The sequence below is a fragment of the Euprymna scolopes genome, chromosome 28 (assembly GCF_053919585.1).
Source record: "Euprymna scolopes isolate OS-2025 chromosome 28, ASM5391958v1, whole genome shotgun sequence".
Classification (NCBI taxonomy): Eukaryota; Metazoa; Mollusca; class Cephalopoda; order Sepiida; family Sepiolidae; genus Euprymna; species Euprymna scolopes.
The window spans coordinates 2,778,695-2,799,394 of NC_136509.1; the positions used below are offsets into that span (position 1 = coordinate 2,778,695).

The window sequence follows — 20,700 nt, forward strand, 5'->3', positions numbered from 1 at the left end:
CACCCCAACCACATCGGGTCGATACGCTCGAAAATTTGTCAGATTACTTTTTGATTTCGGGGAGGACAGATCGTGTGGAGGCCGCTGTTTCCCGAAGACGTGACTCCTCTTTCTCCTCCGCCCGTCTGACGGTGTCTGTGAAGAGATTTGAGACTTTGAAAAACTGACTAAGAACGGAATGATATTTGTAAAAACATTGTACATAAGTTTGTGAATTAATTCTGTAGAATAGAATACACGTGTCTATTTTTCTTTCTGCCTGCGGCTTCGATATTCGCTTCCAGCATAGAGGATTCAATGTACCAACCCCCAGAGAAAGACCAGACGATTCGAGCCGAGTTTCCAGACAAAAAAGTGGTCCTAGCCGAACTTCATCAGTGGATGGGTTACATCTTAAATACTTTTTATACTGGATTTACATTAAGCTATCAGAAAAAAATATTAGGGCTTATTTAAGCAATTATTAGCACCGTATCTTGAATATATATATATATATATATATATATATATATATATATATATACTATATATATATATATATATATATATATATATAGTCATCCACATACAGTACTGTTTCGCTGTTTCACAGCTCAGGTATGCGGCTAGACAGGCAACTACCTCAAGCCAGGATTGAAACCCGACCTTCTGATGACAGTCAAGGCTCCTAACCACTACGCTATCGGCGGCTGCTGTATGAGTCTTGAGTGTAACGATGTTCTGACATCGTCCGAACTGCCTAAGCTCGATTTGTTTACACAAAGAGCATCGCTTATACGCTAATGGTAATTCGTGTATCATTTTTCAATATGCTCAACACGTGTGTTCTGATAATCGTATTTTTCCCTATTTGCCTCCTTATTAAAACAAATTCACTCAAAATATATATATATATATATATATATATATATATATATATATATATATATATATATATATATATATATATAAGCTATGTCTCCTATTTGGTTTTATCGAGCTTTTATATCTCGCTGAGATAATTTTATAAATATTAATTCTTTAATATTTATAATATACTTTAGTTTTACCATCTTGGATCATTTTGGTAAATTTAATTGTAATTTATATATATATATATATATATATATATATATATATATATATATATATATATATATATCCTGAGTTCGGATGTGTCTAACTGATGAGCCCAAATGAGGGCGAAACTCGAGTCTTGGACTTCCGGTTCTTTGACTGTCATGGCTCTTGTGAGCTGCGACGTTGTTTGGCTGTGGAATTTATTATATACAATCTCTCACATTCTAAAAATCCTATCATAAGTTGCTCGCTTGGTTAGTATTGCTGGATGGCATCGTCCTTTCGAGTTAAAACTCCTACTTGTGAGACATCGGCTTGGGGTTATTAGCTGGTTGGATGACCGCGTCCCTTGTCAAGACGAAGTAGGTTCATTTCACAGTCGGATTTCGGCGCGGTTTGCTTGATCTGTGTTGGTTAATATAAATTCTTGTGTGCAGGGTGTTTGCTCAGTTGGTAGAGTGCTTGCCTTGCATGCAAGAGGCTCGGATTTCGAATCCCGAGTTCGGATGTGTCTAACTGATAAGCCCAAATGAGGGCGAAACTCGAGTCTTGGACTTCCGGTTCTTTGACTGTCATGGCTCTTGTGAGCTGCGAATTTATTATATACAATCTCTCACATTCTGAAAATCATATATATATATATATATATATATATATATATATATATATATATATATATATATATATATATGAGCAAACAGTTAATAAAATATGTTAAAACACTTTGAAATGAGTTAAAAACATATTTAATCTGAAAAGGAAACACTAGATAAATGGATAGTCCTTAATCCACGGAGTTTCGAAGAAGTACTCTTCTTCTCATCAGAGGGTAGGAATTAGAAAATGCGGGATCGAAAAACTCCGCGGATTAAGGACTATCCATTTATCTAGTGTTTCCTTTTCAGATTAAATATGTTTTTAACTCATTTCAAAGTGTTTTTTTTTAAACATATTTTATTAACAGTTTGCTTATATTATAAGCTCTATTTCCTATTTGGTTTTATCGAGCTTGTTTTATCTGGCTGACATAATTTTATAAATATTAATTCTTTAATATTTCTAATTTACTTTAATTTTACCATCTTGGATCATTTTGGTAAATTCAATTGTAATTTTCATTTTATATATATATATATATATATATATATATATATATATATATATATATACAATAAATGAATGACAACAGTCTATAATCCAAATTTTATAATGTTGATCATCTTACGATTTATTTCTCTAATTCAGTTGACATTCACAAAATCTGTTTCGTCGCACAAAACCACTCCCTTTAATTATTATATAAATCAGTGAATCAATTTTACCCTTAACTCATCAGAAGACAAAACAACAATCAATCTAGCAAAAGGAAATAAAATGCGTTTGGACATGATTAACACATCCGAAAATTGGAAGAGAAGTTGTAATTACGTTGTTTTGAAAAGGATAGTGTTTGATCAACATTGCTGGGGAGCCATAATTTAATATATTGTTTGTTTTAATCCCCGAAACAGCTTTTACTGCTAAACAACTGATTATTCCTTTAAACACATTGGTACTATTGTTTGGTCCTGTAAGTAAAACTATTTAGCGATGCGGAGAGTAACTTACTAAATGACAAAATGTTTCTACGAAGGACATTTAAAAAAAAAAGTTTTAAAGGTTTTAACGAAACTTCCAAGACTATATATATATATATATATATATATATATATAGAGAGAGAGAGAGAGTGAGAGAGAGAGAGAGGGAAAAGAGAGAGGGGGAGAGAGAGGGGGGAGAGAGATAGATAGATATACACTGCGTATCAAATTATTAACGAGTTTATATTTTTTTAAAATATTTAAGGAACGAGTGAATAAAAATGTATGAAACTTTAAAAAAGTGCTTACTATACTATTCAGCTACTCCAGTCCGATAATAAAAGTATTTAAAGCAGTATTAGCGAAACTATGGAAAAAATAGGAATATCTGTTGACTTCAGTGTGTCCAGTTATTAACGAGGTTGCGAAAAAACACAATATAACCATAACTTGTTTATTGAAATAATATTCAAACATAAACTAGAAAAACATCCCCAGAACATAATAATTACATAGCAATTTCTTCGTTGATATAATTAGTAGGACATATACGATCCTTTTTTATGAATGACTTGTAAAAGTCGTTGGTCTACAGAATTATTAATTGTGATTTCGTCAACAGTTATTTCTCGCGATACCTCTTGGAGACCATCACAATTCATTTTTGCTCTTAAATTGGCGTCCACTTGCATAGAAGTATCGATTCATGATACTCCAAAGGTTCTCAATTGGGTTCAAATCTGGTGAATTTGCAGGCCATTCTCCATCTTCCGTTGCCCAGAGAACCCCAGTTGTTGCAAATACTTTTTGCTTTTGTTTGCTACATGCAAGGGAGCATTATCCTACATAAAAATAATGGTTCTTCTGAACGTCAACCTTTGCTTCTTCAGCCATGGTTCAAAGTGCTCCTTCGGAAACGCTATGTAAACATTTGACGTCATTTTTACGCCTTCTGGGACTCTCCATGGGCCAAGTAAAGTACCTCCAATAATCCCAGCCCAAATCATTATCCCACCACCACCTTGTTGGCGCCTTAAACGCTAATAACGATGTCGTGCATCTAGGACCCATCACGTGCTCCAGCCTTATGGACCATAAAGAGTGACACGCACTTTATCCGTGAACAAAACTTTGGAAAAATCCGTTTTCATTTTTTTTTTTACACAGTGATCACCACTTATCAAGGCCCGGAAGCCACTCAGGGATAAGGGTTATTTCAAGTACATTACGTTAGTGTGGAGATTTGATGAAGTCTTTACTTAAGGGGGCGGTTCATTAGGAATTTGTTAACATTAGACTTGAAGACATCCAAGTTGTAGTCCTGTGGGAAGCAGACAGACGGAACAGAGTTCCACAGGCGTGCAGTTCTAAGAAAGAAGCTTTGTTCATGGAATCCGCGTTTTGATTTAGGCACAGATATAGAGTGGGGAAAATTTTTCACAGTGGATTCAGCTAGACGGGTGTTTTTCGTGAAAGACTGACATGGGGGGACCAGAGATTGGAGTTCAGACGAGCACCTGCCATGGAAATAACGATAAAATAAGGATAGGCTCGCAACGTCTCTTCTATGGAAGAGAGGTTGCAGGGTAGAGAAAAGCGCATCCCCCACTAAGACACGAAGTCTATTTTGTACTCTGTCAAGGCAGGATAGGGCGTTTTTTAGCAGCTCCTGTCCAGATATGCCAACAATATTCCATCCTTGGACGTACTTGGCTTTTATATAGATAGAGAATTGCATCAGTAGTGAGATATCTTCTGGAGCGGTAGAAGGATCCCATCATCTTTCCAGCGACCTTGGCAACAGACTTGATGTACGTGTTCCATTTCAGATCAGGAGTAAAAGTCAAACCCAAAAGCTTGTCAAAACACGACGCCTCATCCAGACGAGAGCCATCCATCACAATTGATGCCAGATGGGGATCAGAGCGTTGATGATGTAAGGATAGGAGTTTGGTTTTGGATGCATTAAAGGTAACCAGTCATGTTGTCCTCTGCCCATTTCAATCGGTTTTGTATGTGATGTTGCTTTAATGGAGGCTTTGTCACAGGCTTAACAGACTTTGCCACTTCTTTCAGAAGGAAACATCGAGTACTTTTTTAGACATTCTTTAATCAGGCTTGGTCAAAGACTTCTAGACTTGTCTGCCCAGGGTTCTTAACAACTTCACGTTTAATTTGGAGTAGAGAACCGCGTGAAACAACTCTAGATTTATTTTATCAGCTCTCTTACGTACCTTTGTAAGGTCCTTGACAAATTATTCACAGTTTGATGGTACCTTCCTATCATTTTCGATATTTCGATGGTAGTTTTACCTTTTGCTGTTTTGTAATAGGACTCTTTTTAGAACTACCCAGTCCACCTTTACAACCCATTTTATTGACGAAACAAACTGCCTTGTTAATAGTTTGATACAACTCAAATACCGTGGATTCAGCAATTACGATAGCAAGTTGTATACATTGCGCGGAACAGTACGAAAATTTCACACTCAGCATTGCCAACGTTTCCGAAGCTTTTGATACGAAACTACCGGTAAAAAATATTATCTCGTTAATAATTTTGACACACAGTGTATATATATATATATATATATATATATATATATATATATATATATATATATATATATATAATTTAGCTGTATAACAGTTCTTCAGTGCTACTGGATTTAAATTCTGTTTACTATTGACAAAAATCGGGATTAATTGTCTTGTTACTAACCTCGAACTGAGACAACTGCTTTAACTAGCATTCAGCAGAAGAAACCTATATCTTTGTCTCCCTACACATTTTGATCGCACTTATAGAAAAAAAGGTATTTTAGTTCGTTTTATTCCTTGCATTATATAAAAACGAAAAATGGATATTTATTGAGCGCAAATAGACTTGTTGTAAATTATGGAAATTTAATGCGCGTGAAAATCGATTCGAAGCAATTTTGCAATGAATTGAAACGACTTCAGTTTTTATTTATGTTCAATCGATTCCATTTATTCAAATATGATCGGAATCTCATAGGAATGCCGTGGACCGAACAATCGTTAAGTAATTCATTTTCCATCGCGATGCGAATTTCACATCAATTTAATATTTATTTAAGGCAATATTACACCTATCATCGTATAAGTTAATTATTCATTTCTTTGAGTGAAAAAATATTACCCATGAATCAAATATAAAAAAAAATAATGTCCATATTATGATAATACACATTGTCTACATAAAAGTGAGACATTAATCGAGCTATATGCTCTGGATACGACAATTAACACAAATAAAAATAAATTAACACAAATATAAAAAAAACAAAAAACGATACGCTTAATAATGGCTTCTGAAATGGATGAGGAATGCGACGAAGGCGTTAGAGTTGTGGCATTTAAACTGGGCTCAAATATGAGTAGCTGCTCTGTTCAAGTAATAAATAGTGTTTCTAAAACTAGTATTATAATGATTTATCGTATATAACATGCATCTTTATTTTATATTTTACGACACACTCGTCTAGCTAACACCACTATCAATAATTCCCCCACTCTTTATCTGTGCCTAAACCTAAAAATAAATTCCATGACTAAATCTTCTTTCTTAAAACTGTCTCGTTGTGGAACTCTGCTCCGTTTGCCTGCTTTCATGCTGACTACAACATATTTTCGTCAAGTCCAACATAAACAAGTTCTTGATGAGCCGTCCCCATAAGTAATTAAAATGTCACTACTAACGATTATTACGATATTGCCTCAGCGACTATCGTACACGCATTAACTCTTATTCTCGAGTGACCGCCGATTCTTGAGTAAGATATCTCCTTTGTAAAAAAAGTATATATATATATATATATATATATATATATATATATATATATATATATATATATATATACTAGCAGTTAGCCCAGCTTTGCTCGGGCCCTATGTACTGTTCATAACTTTATGTGCATATGAATATATATATATATATATATATATATATATATATATATATATTAAAACGTTTGAATGATATCCAGGTAGTCTATATCTAAAATTTTAAGTGTTTAGACCCAAAATTTGCGGAGGAGTTTGGTAGAGTCTGCAAAGTTAAGCTCTTTAAACTTTGACCTCTGACAGCCATATTTTCGCCAAAAACTGAATAAAAGGCTTGCTGCGTGTTTGAATACTTTTTATGTAAAATTTCAAATTTTTAGACTAAAATTGGCTGAATAGTTTGCTAGAGACCGCAAAGGTAAACTCTTTTGGACATTGATCCCTTCGTAGCCAACATTTCCTCCAAAAACCGACCAAAAAACTTGCCCCATATCTGAATACACTTAATGTAAAATGTCAAATATTAGTACCAAAAATTTGCCGAGAAGTCAAACTTTTTAAAACTTTGACCCCTAACCTTTATTGTTTTGGACTAAAATCGAATTAAAACGTTTGATCTATGTCCAAAGAATCTACATTTAAAATTTCAAGTGTTTAGACCCAAAATTGGCGGAGGAGTTTTGTAGAGTCTGCAACGGTCACCTCTTTCAATTTTGAACTTCTGTGCAGCGAAATTCTCGCCAACAACTGATTAAAAAGCTTGCTGCATACCTGTATACCATTTATGTAAAATTTCAAATGTTTAGACTCAAAATTAGCTGAATAGTTTGCTAGAGACTGCAAAAGTCAAATATTTTACAGTTTGACCATTTGGCAGATAAATTTTCGGTCGGAAACCGATTAAAAAGCTTGCCCATGTCTGAATACACTTTATGTAAAATTTCACATTTTCAGACCAAAAATTGGCTAATTTGGTAGATATCGCAGAGGTCAATGTTTTAAAAACTTTAACCCCAATTTAGATCCTTAACATTTATTGTTTGTTGGCTCAAATTGAATTAAAAAGGTCGACCATGTCCAAGTAACCTACAGCTAAAATTATTTAGACCCAAAATTGGCGGAGGAGTTCGGCCGAGTTTTCAAAGGTTAAATCGTTGACCTTTCACATTTTGGCAGCCAAATTTCTAGTATGAAAAAGTTGTTTGGTAGGGATATGTACACACACAGACACACACATACAGACAATTTCACTTTTATGGATGCATAGATTAGCGCTATTAATATTTCATGTATCTACATATCTACATAAAATTTAATGTAAATATTTACAGTATTTATTTCGACAGTGCACGATACGAAATTATGGCTAGGTAGTAAGTTTGAAAATATATACAAACTAAACAGAATTTTTCTTTTCTTTTTGTGAATTGATAGTTGCTATTTTTCTGATGAGTAAAGCGCAAAATAGATTCATTTATTGATATAACAATTATGTGAATTATTTTGCGCTACAAAACAGTAGCTGCGGAGAATTATAAATGTCATCGTACTTAAAGGAATAAATTGTAAGATGATAAACATCATGGAATTTGGAATATAGACTTTTGTCATTTGTTATATATATATATATATATATATATATATATATATATATATATATATATATATATGTGTGTGTGTGTGTGTATATGTGTGTATATGCGCGTGTGTGTATGTGCGTGTGTGTGTAAACCGGAATATTTACACATTTTTATTGTAAATCTGAGTAAATTCGTTTCCTGAAATATTTATTCTATATAAGGCAATGCCGCAAAATATTAGACAAACAATCCTTAGTTCTAGGATTGAGAAATGTAAGAATTTTTTCAACTATTCTAGATAGCTGTGATTTAAATAAACTTCGTGCTTCATTTGTCTATCTACGTACTCCTAGCGGCCTTTTTAAGCAGAGTAAACTATGCTCTTATAATAGACGACCTCGCTCTGAGCATTCCGAAAATTTTCAGCTAATTTACCTACTTTTATATAATAAATAGCAATATATTTTTCTTCTGTAATATTCATAATAAGGACTTAAATAGAAAAAATATATATAAGCATAAGTTATTCTAGATATATCACAGTTTATTGATGAGCTAAGGGTAGTTTATTACAATATGTATACATCAAAATATACGTTTCTTGTTAGAGGAAGACAAAGACTTGTCAACTGTTTGATCAATAAATTAACGATGACGAAAATACATTTCATTCAATATCTAAGTAAGTCTATAATTTATTTGACAAGTCCAATGTTATTTTCCATTTCTTCTCATTAAAAGTTAAATAAGTTTCAAAAGTCTGACAAACCTTGAGGTAAATTGTCCCAGCACCGCCAGGATTTGGGCTTCCTGCTCCACCAAAAGCCTGCAAGCTTCCAAACCAATGTTGGAGATTTTTGTAGAATATGGCAAGTCTTCCACCACCGCCGGCGCCAAAGGTTGTTCCGGTTGTTTTACCGCCATTTGTCTTGAGAAAAAAATTGTTAAAAATAAGTCACATTGATATTGATTAGGTAGAAAACAGTAAACGATGGAATAAGATTAAGAATGGAAATAAGAGAAAAGATCTGAACAGTAGAAAAATAAGTAAGGAATATCAGATTAAGGAATATAAAAGAATCAGAGTAGAATAACAATAATAATAATTATAATGATGATGATGATGATTGGTTGGTTGTTTTTGTTTTACGGCATATCAACCCTTTCCGGGTTATTTAATGCCGAATCCAAAGATTTTAAAGAAAAATTTTTCTAATAGAATATATTTGTTGTTTTCACGTTGGTTTCTATTTAACCGATAGTTGGAACCCTAACAGGTACTACCTCTCCAGGTCAGAGTGGACCTGGGAGCAATGGTAATTAAAGGGTTGCTCCACACTCCCCAAAGCCCACAAGCTGGGGTCTCACCACTGGATATAGTTTAAGGTCATATCCAGGACCCTCATTGAGGGACTTTTATCCTCTGCAGGGGGGCAGTCGGCGTATTCTAATGCCCCACCGACAGGGCCGATGATGATGAAGATAATAATATTAACTAGCGGGACCTGTTGAAATTCCTCAGAGAACTCATCTGTAACATATTCATGTTGGTATTCTGTAGATGTTCAGTGTAAATGGAGACGTTCTGATATTATTGTAGCTTTTTGCTAAAATTGCAAAAATATTTATCTCAGCTAGCACGAACATCCGGTAAAGCTCGATCGTAAAGTACGCTTAAATATGATATTTTAATTGTTGCAGATGTCGTATATATTATTATAGAGTTAATGTTCTATCGATTTTTATATATTATAAAGTTCGATTTCAAAATAAAAAATATATCTATATACTTGGGTACATTAACTTGAATAAAAACCGAAATAAAAAAAAAACTTATATATTTATTATTATTTATTTCGGTTTCGATATATATATATATATATATATATATATATATATATATATATATATATATATATGTTTTTTATTTCGGTTTCGATATATATATATATATATATATATATATATATATATATATATATATATATATATATATATAACTTGAGTTTCCTCAGTCATAATTGAAACCGAAACCAAAACTTATGAAGAATTCTTAGTAAAATTATTTATAAAATAATGGATGATTTATGTGCAATCAACTATAGTCGAAACCGAAACCAAAACTTATGAAGAATTCTTGGTAAAATTATTTACGACAAGAAATAGAGGAACATAACAATTAAACAACCCGGATGTAAGCGTAACACACAAAAGAACACACACCATCGTATTAAAAATTAATAATACTGATTATAGCAATAAAAACAATAAGAAGAATAAGAACAATAATGAAAACGGTAATAATACAAATGATAATAATGAGAATTATAATGAAAACAATACTAAACATTTGATAATAATAATGACTATGAAAATAATATTAATAATGATGATAATAATAATAATAATAATAATAATAATAATGATAATGATTACAATATTATTAATGATGATAGAAATAATAATGATAATAATAATAATAATGATCATAATAATAATAATTACTATAACAATAATATAATTTATAGTAATAATATTAATAATAATATTGATGGAGATAGGACTCGTAATGGAATCTTATAGAATCCATCCGCAATATAGATATAGAAGTTATCGGAAATGAATGAATAAGCTATGGAAGTCCAGTGACTACCATACGACATAATAAAGGATAGCGGACCAAGCAAGACTGATACTCAAGAGGGGCTGGGTCTCAAAACTGGAACTAACTGAAACACGACAAAAAATAATGAAATTGAACATGAAGAATCACCCACTGAAACCGCACAGTAAGATAGTAAGTATGGAGTTCAAAACAGAAAAACACCTACGGAATAATTTATCGACATACCTGAAAGGGAAATCAAGCTAAAAACCCAAACCAACAAACATAAAAAATAAGCCAAAAGGATAAACAGGAAGAACGTGACGTGGAGAAAATTGAAAACTGGAAATGTGACCAGCAGGGAGAGACTAAACAAGAAACACAGAGACCTGAACTAAAAAATAGCAGCAAAAGAAGGGAGACTTAGACGATTTAGATACACGTCTGAACAATGTAAGCAAAACAGGACATTTGAAAACAATGAGGGCTAATTCTACCAAAACATGAACGGAGGAAAAACAAAAACAGAGCGACCAAACCCAACAGAAACAAAACTCTATTGGAGTAAGATATGAGGAGAACGACGGGAACACAACAGAAATGGCTGAAAGACATGAAAGAAAGGCTACAGCAAATCGAAGAAGGAACAGTGAATGGAATCAGCAAGGAAAACCATAGGAAAAATCGCAAACTGGAGAGCACCAGGACACGACGGGATACATGCGTACTGGTTCAAAAACTTCACAGCACTACACGAAATTGTAGCCCAAAGCATGAGAACATGTGTACAGGAAACAAACGTGCGAGATTGGATGACAAAAGGCAGAACTAGATTCAGAAAGACACAATGAAAGAAACCAGCCCCAGTAATTATAGGCCTATCCGGTGCTCACCCACTAAAGAGGGTGTGGACCGACTATACGTGAAAGAAAAAATAAGCGGGAGAGGATCAGTTTGTATAGAAAACTGTGTGCATGACACACACACAAAAAGAATTTTAAAAATACATAACGCAGAACACGGAAAGGATAATCATGACAGCGAAGGATACTAAGAAAATCGACAACACAGAAAACAGAGTGATAAAGAATAAGACGAAAAAAGAAAAATGGAAAGAAAAACTACATGGAAGATTCATAAGGATGACAAAAGATGGAAAAAACGAATCAATTTGGACATGGATGTGTAAAGCACACGTAAGCTGAGAATCTGAATTCGTAATAACCGCAGCACAAGATAACTAGATAAGAACCAATCACATCACAGCAAAGATTGATAGAACACAATAAAACAGTAAATGCATACTCTGTGGAAACAGAGACGAAACGATAAACCATACAGTAAGTAAATGCGGCAAACTGGTTCCAAAGGAATACTAGAACAGACACGACGAAGTAGAAAGGACAGTACACTGGGGTTTTTGGAAATAACTGTATTCGAACGCACATACAAGTGGTACAAACATAAACCTGCAATAGTACTTGAAAACAAGAATCACAAATGTTCTGGGATATGGACATACAAACTGGTTAACGCATCCAGACAAGAAGACCGGATGTCGCAATAATTAACAAGAAGGAAAAATCCTGTCATACCGTAGACTTTGCTGTTCCAGCTGACCATAGGGTGAATATCCAAGAAAAGGAGAAACGGAGAAAATACACTGAACTAGCCAGAGAGCTGAAAGGGATATGACGAAAATCAAAATAATACCTATAATAGTAGGAGCACTAGGAAGCATACCCCCCAAAAAATTGAAAAGTGAGTGGCATGATTTGGAATCAGAAGAATGCCTGGAAAAATACAACGGACAGCAGTAATGAAAACAACTGAAATATTAAGGAAAACCCTTGAACGTGGAGACCAACACACACGGACTACAAGTGCATAACAGACAAACTGCTACAGAGACAAAACATGAATCGCTACATGAAACCATGAACATTAAAGCTGCATACCTATAAGTTCTCTAACACCACTCCATAACCTGTTACCACAAAAGTGCCCTCCCCCACCCCCAAAAGAGGGAGATCGAATAGCAAAGTAGTCAAGGAGAAAGGAAAGACTTAGTAGTGAGCACTGACCAGACTTCAACTGTATAAGTGCGAAGAGAACTAGGACCTTGGGAGACTTATTGCCACTTAAATTCCAGTAAAGACCAATGGTCGTTGCTAACGAGAAATCAATGGTAAGCAGCTGTTGCGAGAATGCAAGTTTTTTTCAAAGGTTGTCGAAAGAGGTTAAGGGTACTGGATAATCTGGGGAGACCTGTTGTCACTCAGCTTCCAGGGAACACTGCAGGTTGTATCACATGAGATCTTTAACGACCTGTGTGAAAGCTCCTAGTGAGCCAATAATAATAATAATAATAATAATAATAATAATAATAATAATAATAATAATAATAATAATAATAATAATTGAAAGCAAAATACAAAGGAGCATCTTCGAACGTGATTCTACATCAGCATTAATATTTATTGTAGCTATGATGCTCATGAGTAGTACACCAAGAAAATGTCAATCTTGATACAAGTTCGTAAACACTAAAGAAAGAATGAACCATCTAATGTACATGGATGATCTGAAACAGTTTGTAAATACAAAGACAGAACTAGAAACGCTGATAAACACGAGCAGAGTCTTTAGCGAGGTTATCCGAGTGGAATTCAGTATAGAAATACGCGCACTGCTGAGCAAGAAAGGGAGTACTGGAAGCAGTAGAAGGTATAGTATCATCCACTCAAACAGAGATGAGAACACTATGGATACATTATAATTACAAATACTTGAAAGTACTAGAAGTAGACACCATCAAAGCAACGAAAACGTAAAAGAAAATTAAAGGACCAGAAACTTCCTTAAAACTAAACTATATTGTATTAACCTACAGAATGGAAACACACGTGGCCAGTGTCACTAGTAAAATATGCTGGACTATTTAAAGCTAGGTTAAAGAAGAACTAAAGAAATCTCGACTAGAAGACCATGAAACTCAAGACGATGCACAATGCGCTAAATCCAAAGGATATTACTTACCGACTATATGTGAAATGAACAGACAGATGAAGGCGGCTGTTTGGTACAGAAAACTATGTAAAAACTCCAAAAAAGAATTAGAAAATATGTAATGCAGAACACTTAAAAAAATAATTACTGCAGCCAGAAACACGAAAGAAACAAACAAAATAGGAAAAAAGACGTGGAATAAGACAAAGAAAGAAACATAGAAAGAGAAAAGGCTACACGAACGATTCAAAAGGATGACAAGAGACTAAGGAAACACTTGGAAATAGCTACAAAATAGAGAAGCTGAACCAATAATAACAGCTTCACAAGATAACTCAATTAGAACCAACTACATCAAAGCGAGGGTTGACAAGACACAAGAAAACAATAAGGTACAACGGATAACAATAATGAGAACGGCTGAAATATTAAGGAAAACTCTCGAATGAGGAGACAAACAACACACTGGTTGGGAACAGAAAAACTATCATCACATGGAAATCATGAAAACTGAAACTGTATAATTGTAAGATACCGCCTTTGTGTGTGTGTGTGTGTGTGTGTCCGTGTGTATGTATGTGCGAATGTCACAATGAACGCCCCCTCCCCCAGATAATGGGGAAGGTCAAGAGGGATGGAAAGACCGAGGAGAGAAAGCACTATTCAGACCTCCGCAGGCTGTGTGCAAATAGGACTGACATCTTGAAAAGTTTTTTTTCACCCAAATTCCGGTGACGACCAATGGTCGCCGCCAACAAGAACCAATGAGGAGCGGCTGTTGCAGTAACGCAAATTCTTTTGCAAAGGTTATCGAAAGACTTGGAGAGTACTGGAAGTCTGGGGAGACGTGCTGTCATTCAGATTCCGGCGAACACCACATGTTGATCTCAAAGAGCCGTTTTTGACGGTGGATTGTGACTACTCCATATAGGAGAAAACAATATTAATTATAATATATATTATTCTCTGTCCTAGCAAACCACAGAGTGATAGTGAAACAGAGTGCGGAGAAAATAGTCTAAACTTGCTAGAGAGCACAAAGAGGTTAGGGGAGATAAAGAAATAGTAAGAGCAATATGAAACTGGTGTAATGCAAATATTCCCCTGTAAAAAGCCTATTTTTTAAGATCGGAGTTTTTTTGATTTTCGATTATTATCAGATGAATTTCTATATAAAAATAACTATTTAACCTCACTGCCAGAAATATAAATTATCATTCTGTGAAATTTACAAGAGATAGGCCCAGCCGTTTCGGAACCTAGGAGGAAGAAACTCTCTCTCTCTCTCTCTCTTTAATACACACACACACACATACACACACACACACACACACACACACACACACAAAGTTACTTTTATATAATAGTAAGGAGATCAATGTCTTCTCCATAAAATCCATTAAAAATTGTGATAAATTACGATCCATAGATATAAGAGAGTCAGTTTTAAAATTAAAAAAAAAACATTTAATGCACAAGGAAACTTGCATGTGTGTCGCAAAAGGAAAGCGTTTTAATAGAACGATCTCTTTAAAAGTAAGCACTAACCTGAATTATGCCCGATCCTTGCAGGTGGTCAGTATTTATCAACATGCTTCCACCGCTTCCTCCTCCGGCCGTGGATGTCAGCACGTCTTGTCCATTAGCGCTGATCAGACCATCAACCACTAGTTTCCTCTTAATGGACAGTTTCAAGATTCCTCCTCCTACAAGAAAACCAATCAATCATTTCCAGGTTAAGAATACTAATGGTTGCACTACAAATCCTGAAAACGGAAAAGTTGTAAACATCTTCAAGCAAGAAACAAGCGTGTCCCAGTTGTTGAAACAATGGGCTTGAAACTGAAGAGGACACTGAGAGATAACGAACATTTTCATTTGTGTAAGCGATTTTATGTAATTTAAACTATACCCCCAATGCCACTCCTTCCGAAAATAAGGTCATGTTGAAAACAAAATCCTATACCTAGATTAAACAGGACGTCTCGACTGAGCTGCAGTTGTTTGTTCCTTCTTGAAATACATTTACTGCAATAACTTTATTCATGCAATAACGAAAAGTGAATTTCCTCTCCCTTATTCCATGTGCCTTGCGTCAGGCCGAAAGTCTATGGACAGCTACTTTGCAAGGGTACCCCAATGCGAAACCCATTATCATGCGTTTGCTTCCCTGCTGATTACGACTTAGTCGTTATTCAATAGAATGCCGCTAAGTTCATTTCAGACATTTTAGAAAGAAATGATGGAGAATTAGACGATTCAGAGAAGCAACACATATGCTGAGCGACAACCAATTACCAATTACTTAGTCAAACTAGTATAGAATTTAATACGATATTGAAACCGTTCATTATAAACAATAGATAATATATACAGTAGTAAGTAAATTATAATCATAGTATATATATATATATATATATATATATATATATATATATGTGTGTGTGTGTGTGTGTGTGTGTGTGTGTGTACATATATATATACATATATATTTATATATGTATATATATATTTCTTTTATTGGGGTAAACAGTTACATATGGTCGCTACAAATAGCCATCTGTTTCAGTCAAAGAGACTTCATCAGGCGACCTGGAACCTCACGACGCAAACATTTTTTTTTCTTTTGCGTGGTGAGGTTCCAGGTCGCCTGATGAAGTCTCTTTGACTGAAACAGATGGCTATTTGTAGCGACCATATGTAACTGTTTACCCCAATAAAAGAATATTCCGCTCTTTTTATTGGGCACTATTTAACAACCTTGTTGTCTTCATTAGTTTTGACTTTTGAACATATCTGAATATATATATATATATATATATATATATATATATATATATATATATAGAGAGAGAGAGAGAGAGAGAGAGAGAGAGAGTGAGAGAGGTGGGGGAATAAATGACAAAAAGTTATATTCAAAAATTCATGATGTTTACCATCTTATAATTTATTCCTTTAATTCAGTTGACTTATACAATTCTTGACAAATTCTTGATAAATTCAATATGGCCTAATGGAAAGATATAAAGGTAACTGCAGCTCGTCTTCCAATTTTCGGATTTTTACAATGTTAAATCTTTTGAAGAATTAATTGTTGCTATTTCTTACGATGAGTTAACGGCATACTAGATTCGCTGATTGATATAATAATTAAGATTGATCTTGCGCTACGAAACAGATACTGTCAAAATTGTATAAGTCAACTGTATTAAAGGAATACATTATAAGATGGTCAACGTCATGAATTTTGGAATATAACTTTTTGTCATTTATTCTCTATATTGCTCTGTAATTACATTGAGCTTCTTATATAAGGATTGATATACAATAAGAAAATATATTTCTACAGAAATATATATATATATATATATATATATATATATATATATATATATATATAATGTTATTAACAACTAGTTTGCTTTCTTAGAATCTAACGCATTACAAATATATTATTTGTACAACCTCTCAAGTAGCCAGTAATGTAAATAAACATATTTCTTAAATGTAGTTTTTCTTACTTTCTTTCTATAGGTACACTCGGGTTAGGAGACTCTGCTGGAAAATATCATCATATCCAGCCATGTAGTCTGTGGACGATACACATACACATATAAATGCGCGCGTGTGTATTTAAACTTAAAATGCTATGCATTAAAGGAATTGAAGTGGAAACAGTTATTGTTGATAAATATATAAGTGTATACATTCGACAACAATAAATATTCAAACATCAGCCCCACTTTAAATGATTTTGCTTAAAACTTGATAAAATGTGTATCTGTTGTTAGGTCGACGAGGACACATTATTGTTACCATTCATTCCTTATGCATCTGTTATGTGTTCAACTAAGAAACATTATTGTTGAAATTGGTTTACGTTGCAAAGAAAAAAAAGAGCCACAAAACTTCCGCTCACTGCAGCAGCGTCGTCCGTCAGTACTTTCTGTAGACTCGATTTCATATCTGTCTCATCTGCTTCAGTGGCCTGTTTTTATAAAAGACAGAGTCCTCTAAACTTGCATATTTGCATATGTGCGCGAGAGCACACGAGATTCGGCGAGACTGCATTGTTATATAACGCTGCCGGCGCCATCTTGGACCCTTTTAAACATCATGACGCTGCGTCGGCAAAGTGCACACAGAGGCCGTATAAGACGTAAGCCTGCGTTCCCACAATTTTCGCCAAACTCCCTCCTGATATCATCATCACAGAGAGGGAAGGGACGCACTTCCCTTTTTCTTCGAGTGCTTCTTCGGAGGGGGGACCGGGGGCTTCGTGCTTTCATCCTCAGTTTCAGGGTCGGTGAACCTAAGGCTGCTAATCTCGAGGTCGCTGTCCGACGAAGTCGGCATAAGCCCAAATGATGGTTCACTGGTCTCGGGCCCAGTCTCGCTCTCATCGCCGACGCGTGTGATGTCAATCGAAAATCCTTGATGTGACGGGGCACCCCGTCAACCCTCACCTATTGTGGGCTGATCACCTTAGTAACACGCCTGGTTCCGTAGCGTGTGGTGCACTTGCCGCGGGGTTCTTAACCCAGACGGCACCCCCTCTTTGATAGTCTCTCTCGTACCTTCCGGCTCGGGCAGTGGGCTGGTCTTCATGCCTCTAACCCTGAGGTGGTACCTGTGCAGTGCTTCGGTTGGCGCGGTAGAGGGTGAAATGTCGTCTTTAAGAGTGACATTATACCCATAGACCGCCTCAGGCACCGTACACTCCTTCCTAGCTGCGATGGTATTACAGTCCTGTAGTTTCTCTCGATAATTCCATTTCCGCTGGGTACATGGGCGCACCGAAATCGCAGACGTATACCCCAGCTGTCTGCGTACTTTTTGAACTGCTGGCTAACAAAGGCGGTGCCATTGTCGGTCAGAATCTCAGAGGGGAGACTACGCTTGAGGAAGACACTTTTCAAATCACGAACAACGGCGATGAACGTCAAAAAATGCCCGCCGTTACGTCTATTGCGAGCCTGTTCCAATTTCCTCTCACACTCAGTTTTCTCTTCTTTCACCGGACGGGTGCTGGTTCGATCGACCGACAGATCTCGCAGCTCCGCACAGATTTCACGTCTATCTTTGACACATGGGGATCCACCAGCCTGGCGAAGTAAAGGTTTTGGTTTATACCGGGATGCCCGCTTTGGCAATGAACATCAGCAACACGGTTCGGGCTAAGCCGACGCCCAACTGCGGCGCACTTCACAGACGCCGGTTCGTCCACTTTTTTCGGCAGGTTCAGCCAACGGCGTGGCACTCTAGTCAGGCGATCGGCACGATTCTGACAGGACTGCACCAGTGTCACATTTATGGCCAGGTTGAATTCCTTGATGATCTCGGTCAGGGTACAAGTCGTCTTAGCATTTTCACTGATGCCTTCGTTGTCAACCATGCTTTCCTACTCAAGGCATCGTCTATCCACCGATGCACATACGTAGACTCTGTGACGATGTGTAGCACTCTGACCTGCCACTGAAGCGCCAGATTTACCCCTTTGAGTGTATCATCAAGCTCAGCCAGGTTTATGCGCCCAGCGTCATTTTCTGACCGAAACCAGCAGGCATCTTCTACGATAAATCCGTCGACTGCAAGAGCAATGCCAAGGGCGAGTGAGCTGGCGTCCACCCAAACTGTAAACTCACTCCCGTCGACGCACCAGATTCCTCGCACCGGGTCTTCCTCGGTCACTCTGGCCACAGCTTCTACCAGCATGCTTCGCAGGAAGGTATCGCACACCAAATCGCCTCGTCCCGTTGACATGGAAGTCGCACTTCGCTTTATGGCCGCCATCGCCATCCGGAGCCAGCTACACACAGGGAAGTGTCCCACCACTTTTCCGCAGATGGAAAAAACGCTCCAACGCGTGATGTTGGATAGAACTTCCGGGATGTCACCACATCTTCCTCAGCGAAGTCCATCTGTACTGCCGCTCGCATGCAAGTCAAGAACTTTCATTCCATCTTGCTCGACAGCCCCCTCCGTTTGTGGGTCGACGTGTTCATTGAGTTCCCGGTAATCCATGACGGGTCAGACCTTCTGATTATTTTCTTTACTGACGGCCATCAGGGGGATCAGCCCCCTTGGTGGCCCGAGCCCATCCTCTGGGTACGGAACCAGACCCCCATTATCCATCCAAACCTGGAATTCTGCCTCGTACTTTCCCCTGATCCACGCGGGAGGCGGATACTTCGTCAGCCTATTCCTTGCGGAATAGGCTGACGCTCGACCACTTCCAGGACGCGGTCCACGCGTTTGTTCCCTTGTCGTATTCTGCGTGGAAGTCGTGTTCATCAAGAGTGATTGCCGCGCAGACCTGTTCCTTGTTTTGGGAAAACCTCACATCACCGGTGCTGTCCACGGTGATTCCACCCAGTTGTGTAATAGTGTCCATTCCAAGGAGAAGGTCGTATCCCAGAAGCTCCCTGTCGACCACCAATGCCTTCACAGCCACTGGGAGGCCATCGCCAATGCTTATATTGACAACGCTCACCCCGCAACACAGCAGCGAGCCTCCGTCAACGGTTAATACTGAGACCTTCTGTTTCGTCCATGTGGTGCAACATTTCTTGTGTATGAGGGTTTGGGTGCATCCGGTGTCAACCAGCGCTGAGTGCCTACACACATCAACTTGCACTGTCACTACAGGAGGCGCCTTGTTCAGTGTTGCTTTGGGGAGGGTGCTTCCTCTCCTTGCTCGTTTCCCGGAAAATTCCGTGCTACGTGGCCTGGCTTGTCGCATCGGTGACAGCGTCCTCGTTTCCATGCACAATAGTTCGGGGTGAGCTTCGCACCACTTCTGCAGTCTCTCGCGAAGTGGTTGGGCCACCACATTTTTAGCACCGTGGGCTCTCTGTAGGCGATTCCAGTGCGTCAACCGCTGCTGAGACCTGCTCCACATCGTCCGTTAGGATGTTTCGGGCTCTAGCCAACAACTCCTCCAATCCAAGCTCGATGAGCTTCGTCGACGCCCGCAACAACCGACTGGCGTCATCCGGGAGCCCAGACAAAAAGGCGCATGCCAATATTCGATCGCTTGCGCCGCCGAAGGGAGCAGAAAGC

General features: G+C 37.0%; 1 protein-coding gene across 1 annotated transcript in view; it reads right to left on the minus strand.

Moving 5' to 3' along the window:
* The window catches only part of LOC145249431 (uncharacterized), a 911,941-nt gene that overhangs the window by 730,793 nt on the left and 160,448 nt on the right, over positions 1 to 20,700 (minus strand). The window contains exons 17-18 of the mRNA XM_080110989.1: positions 15,187 to 15,344; positions 8,794 to 8,952 (exon numbers count right to left, since the gene is read on the minus strand). Coding sequence (XP_079967115.1) covers positions 8,794 to 8,952; positions 15,187 to 15,344 — 317 coding nt within the window. The remainder of the gene's footprint in view (positions 1 to 8,793; positions 8,953 to 15,186; positions 15,345 to 20,700) is intronic.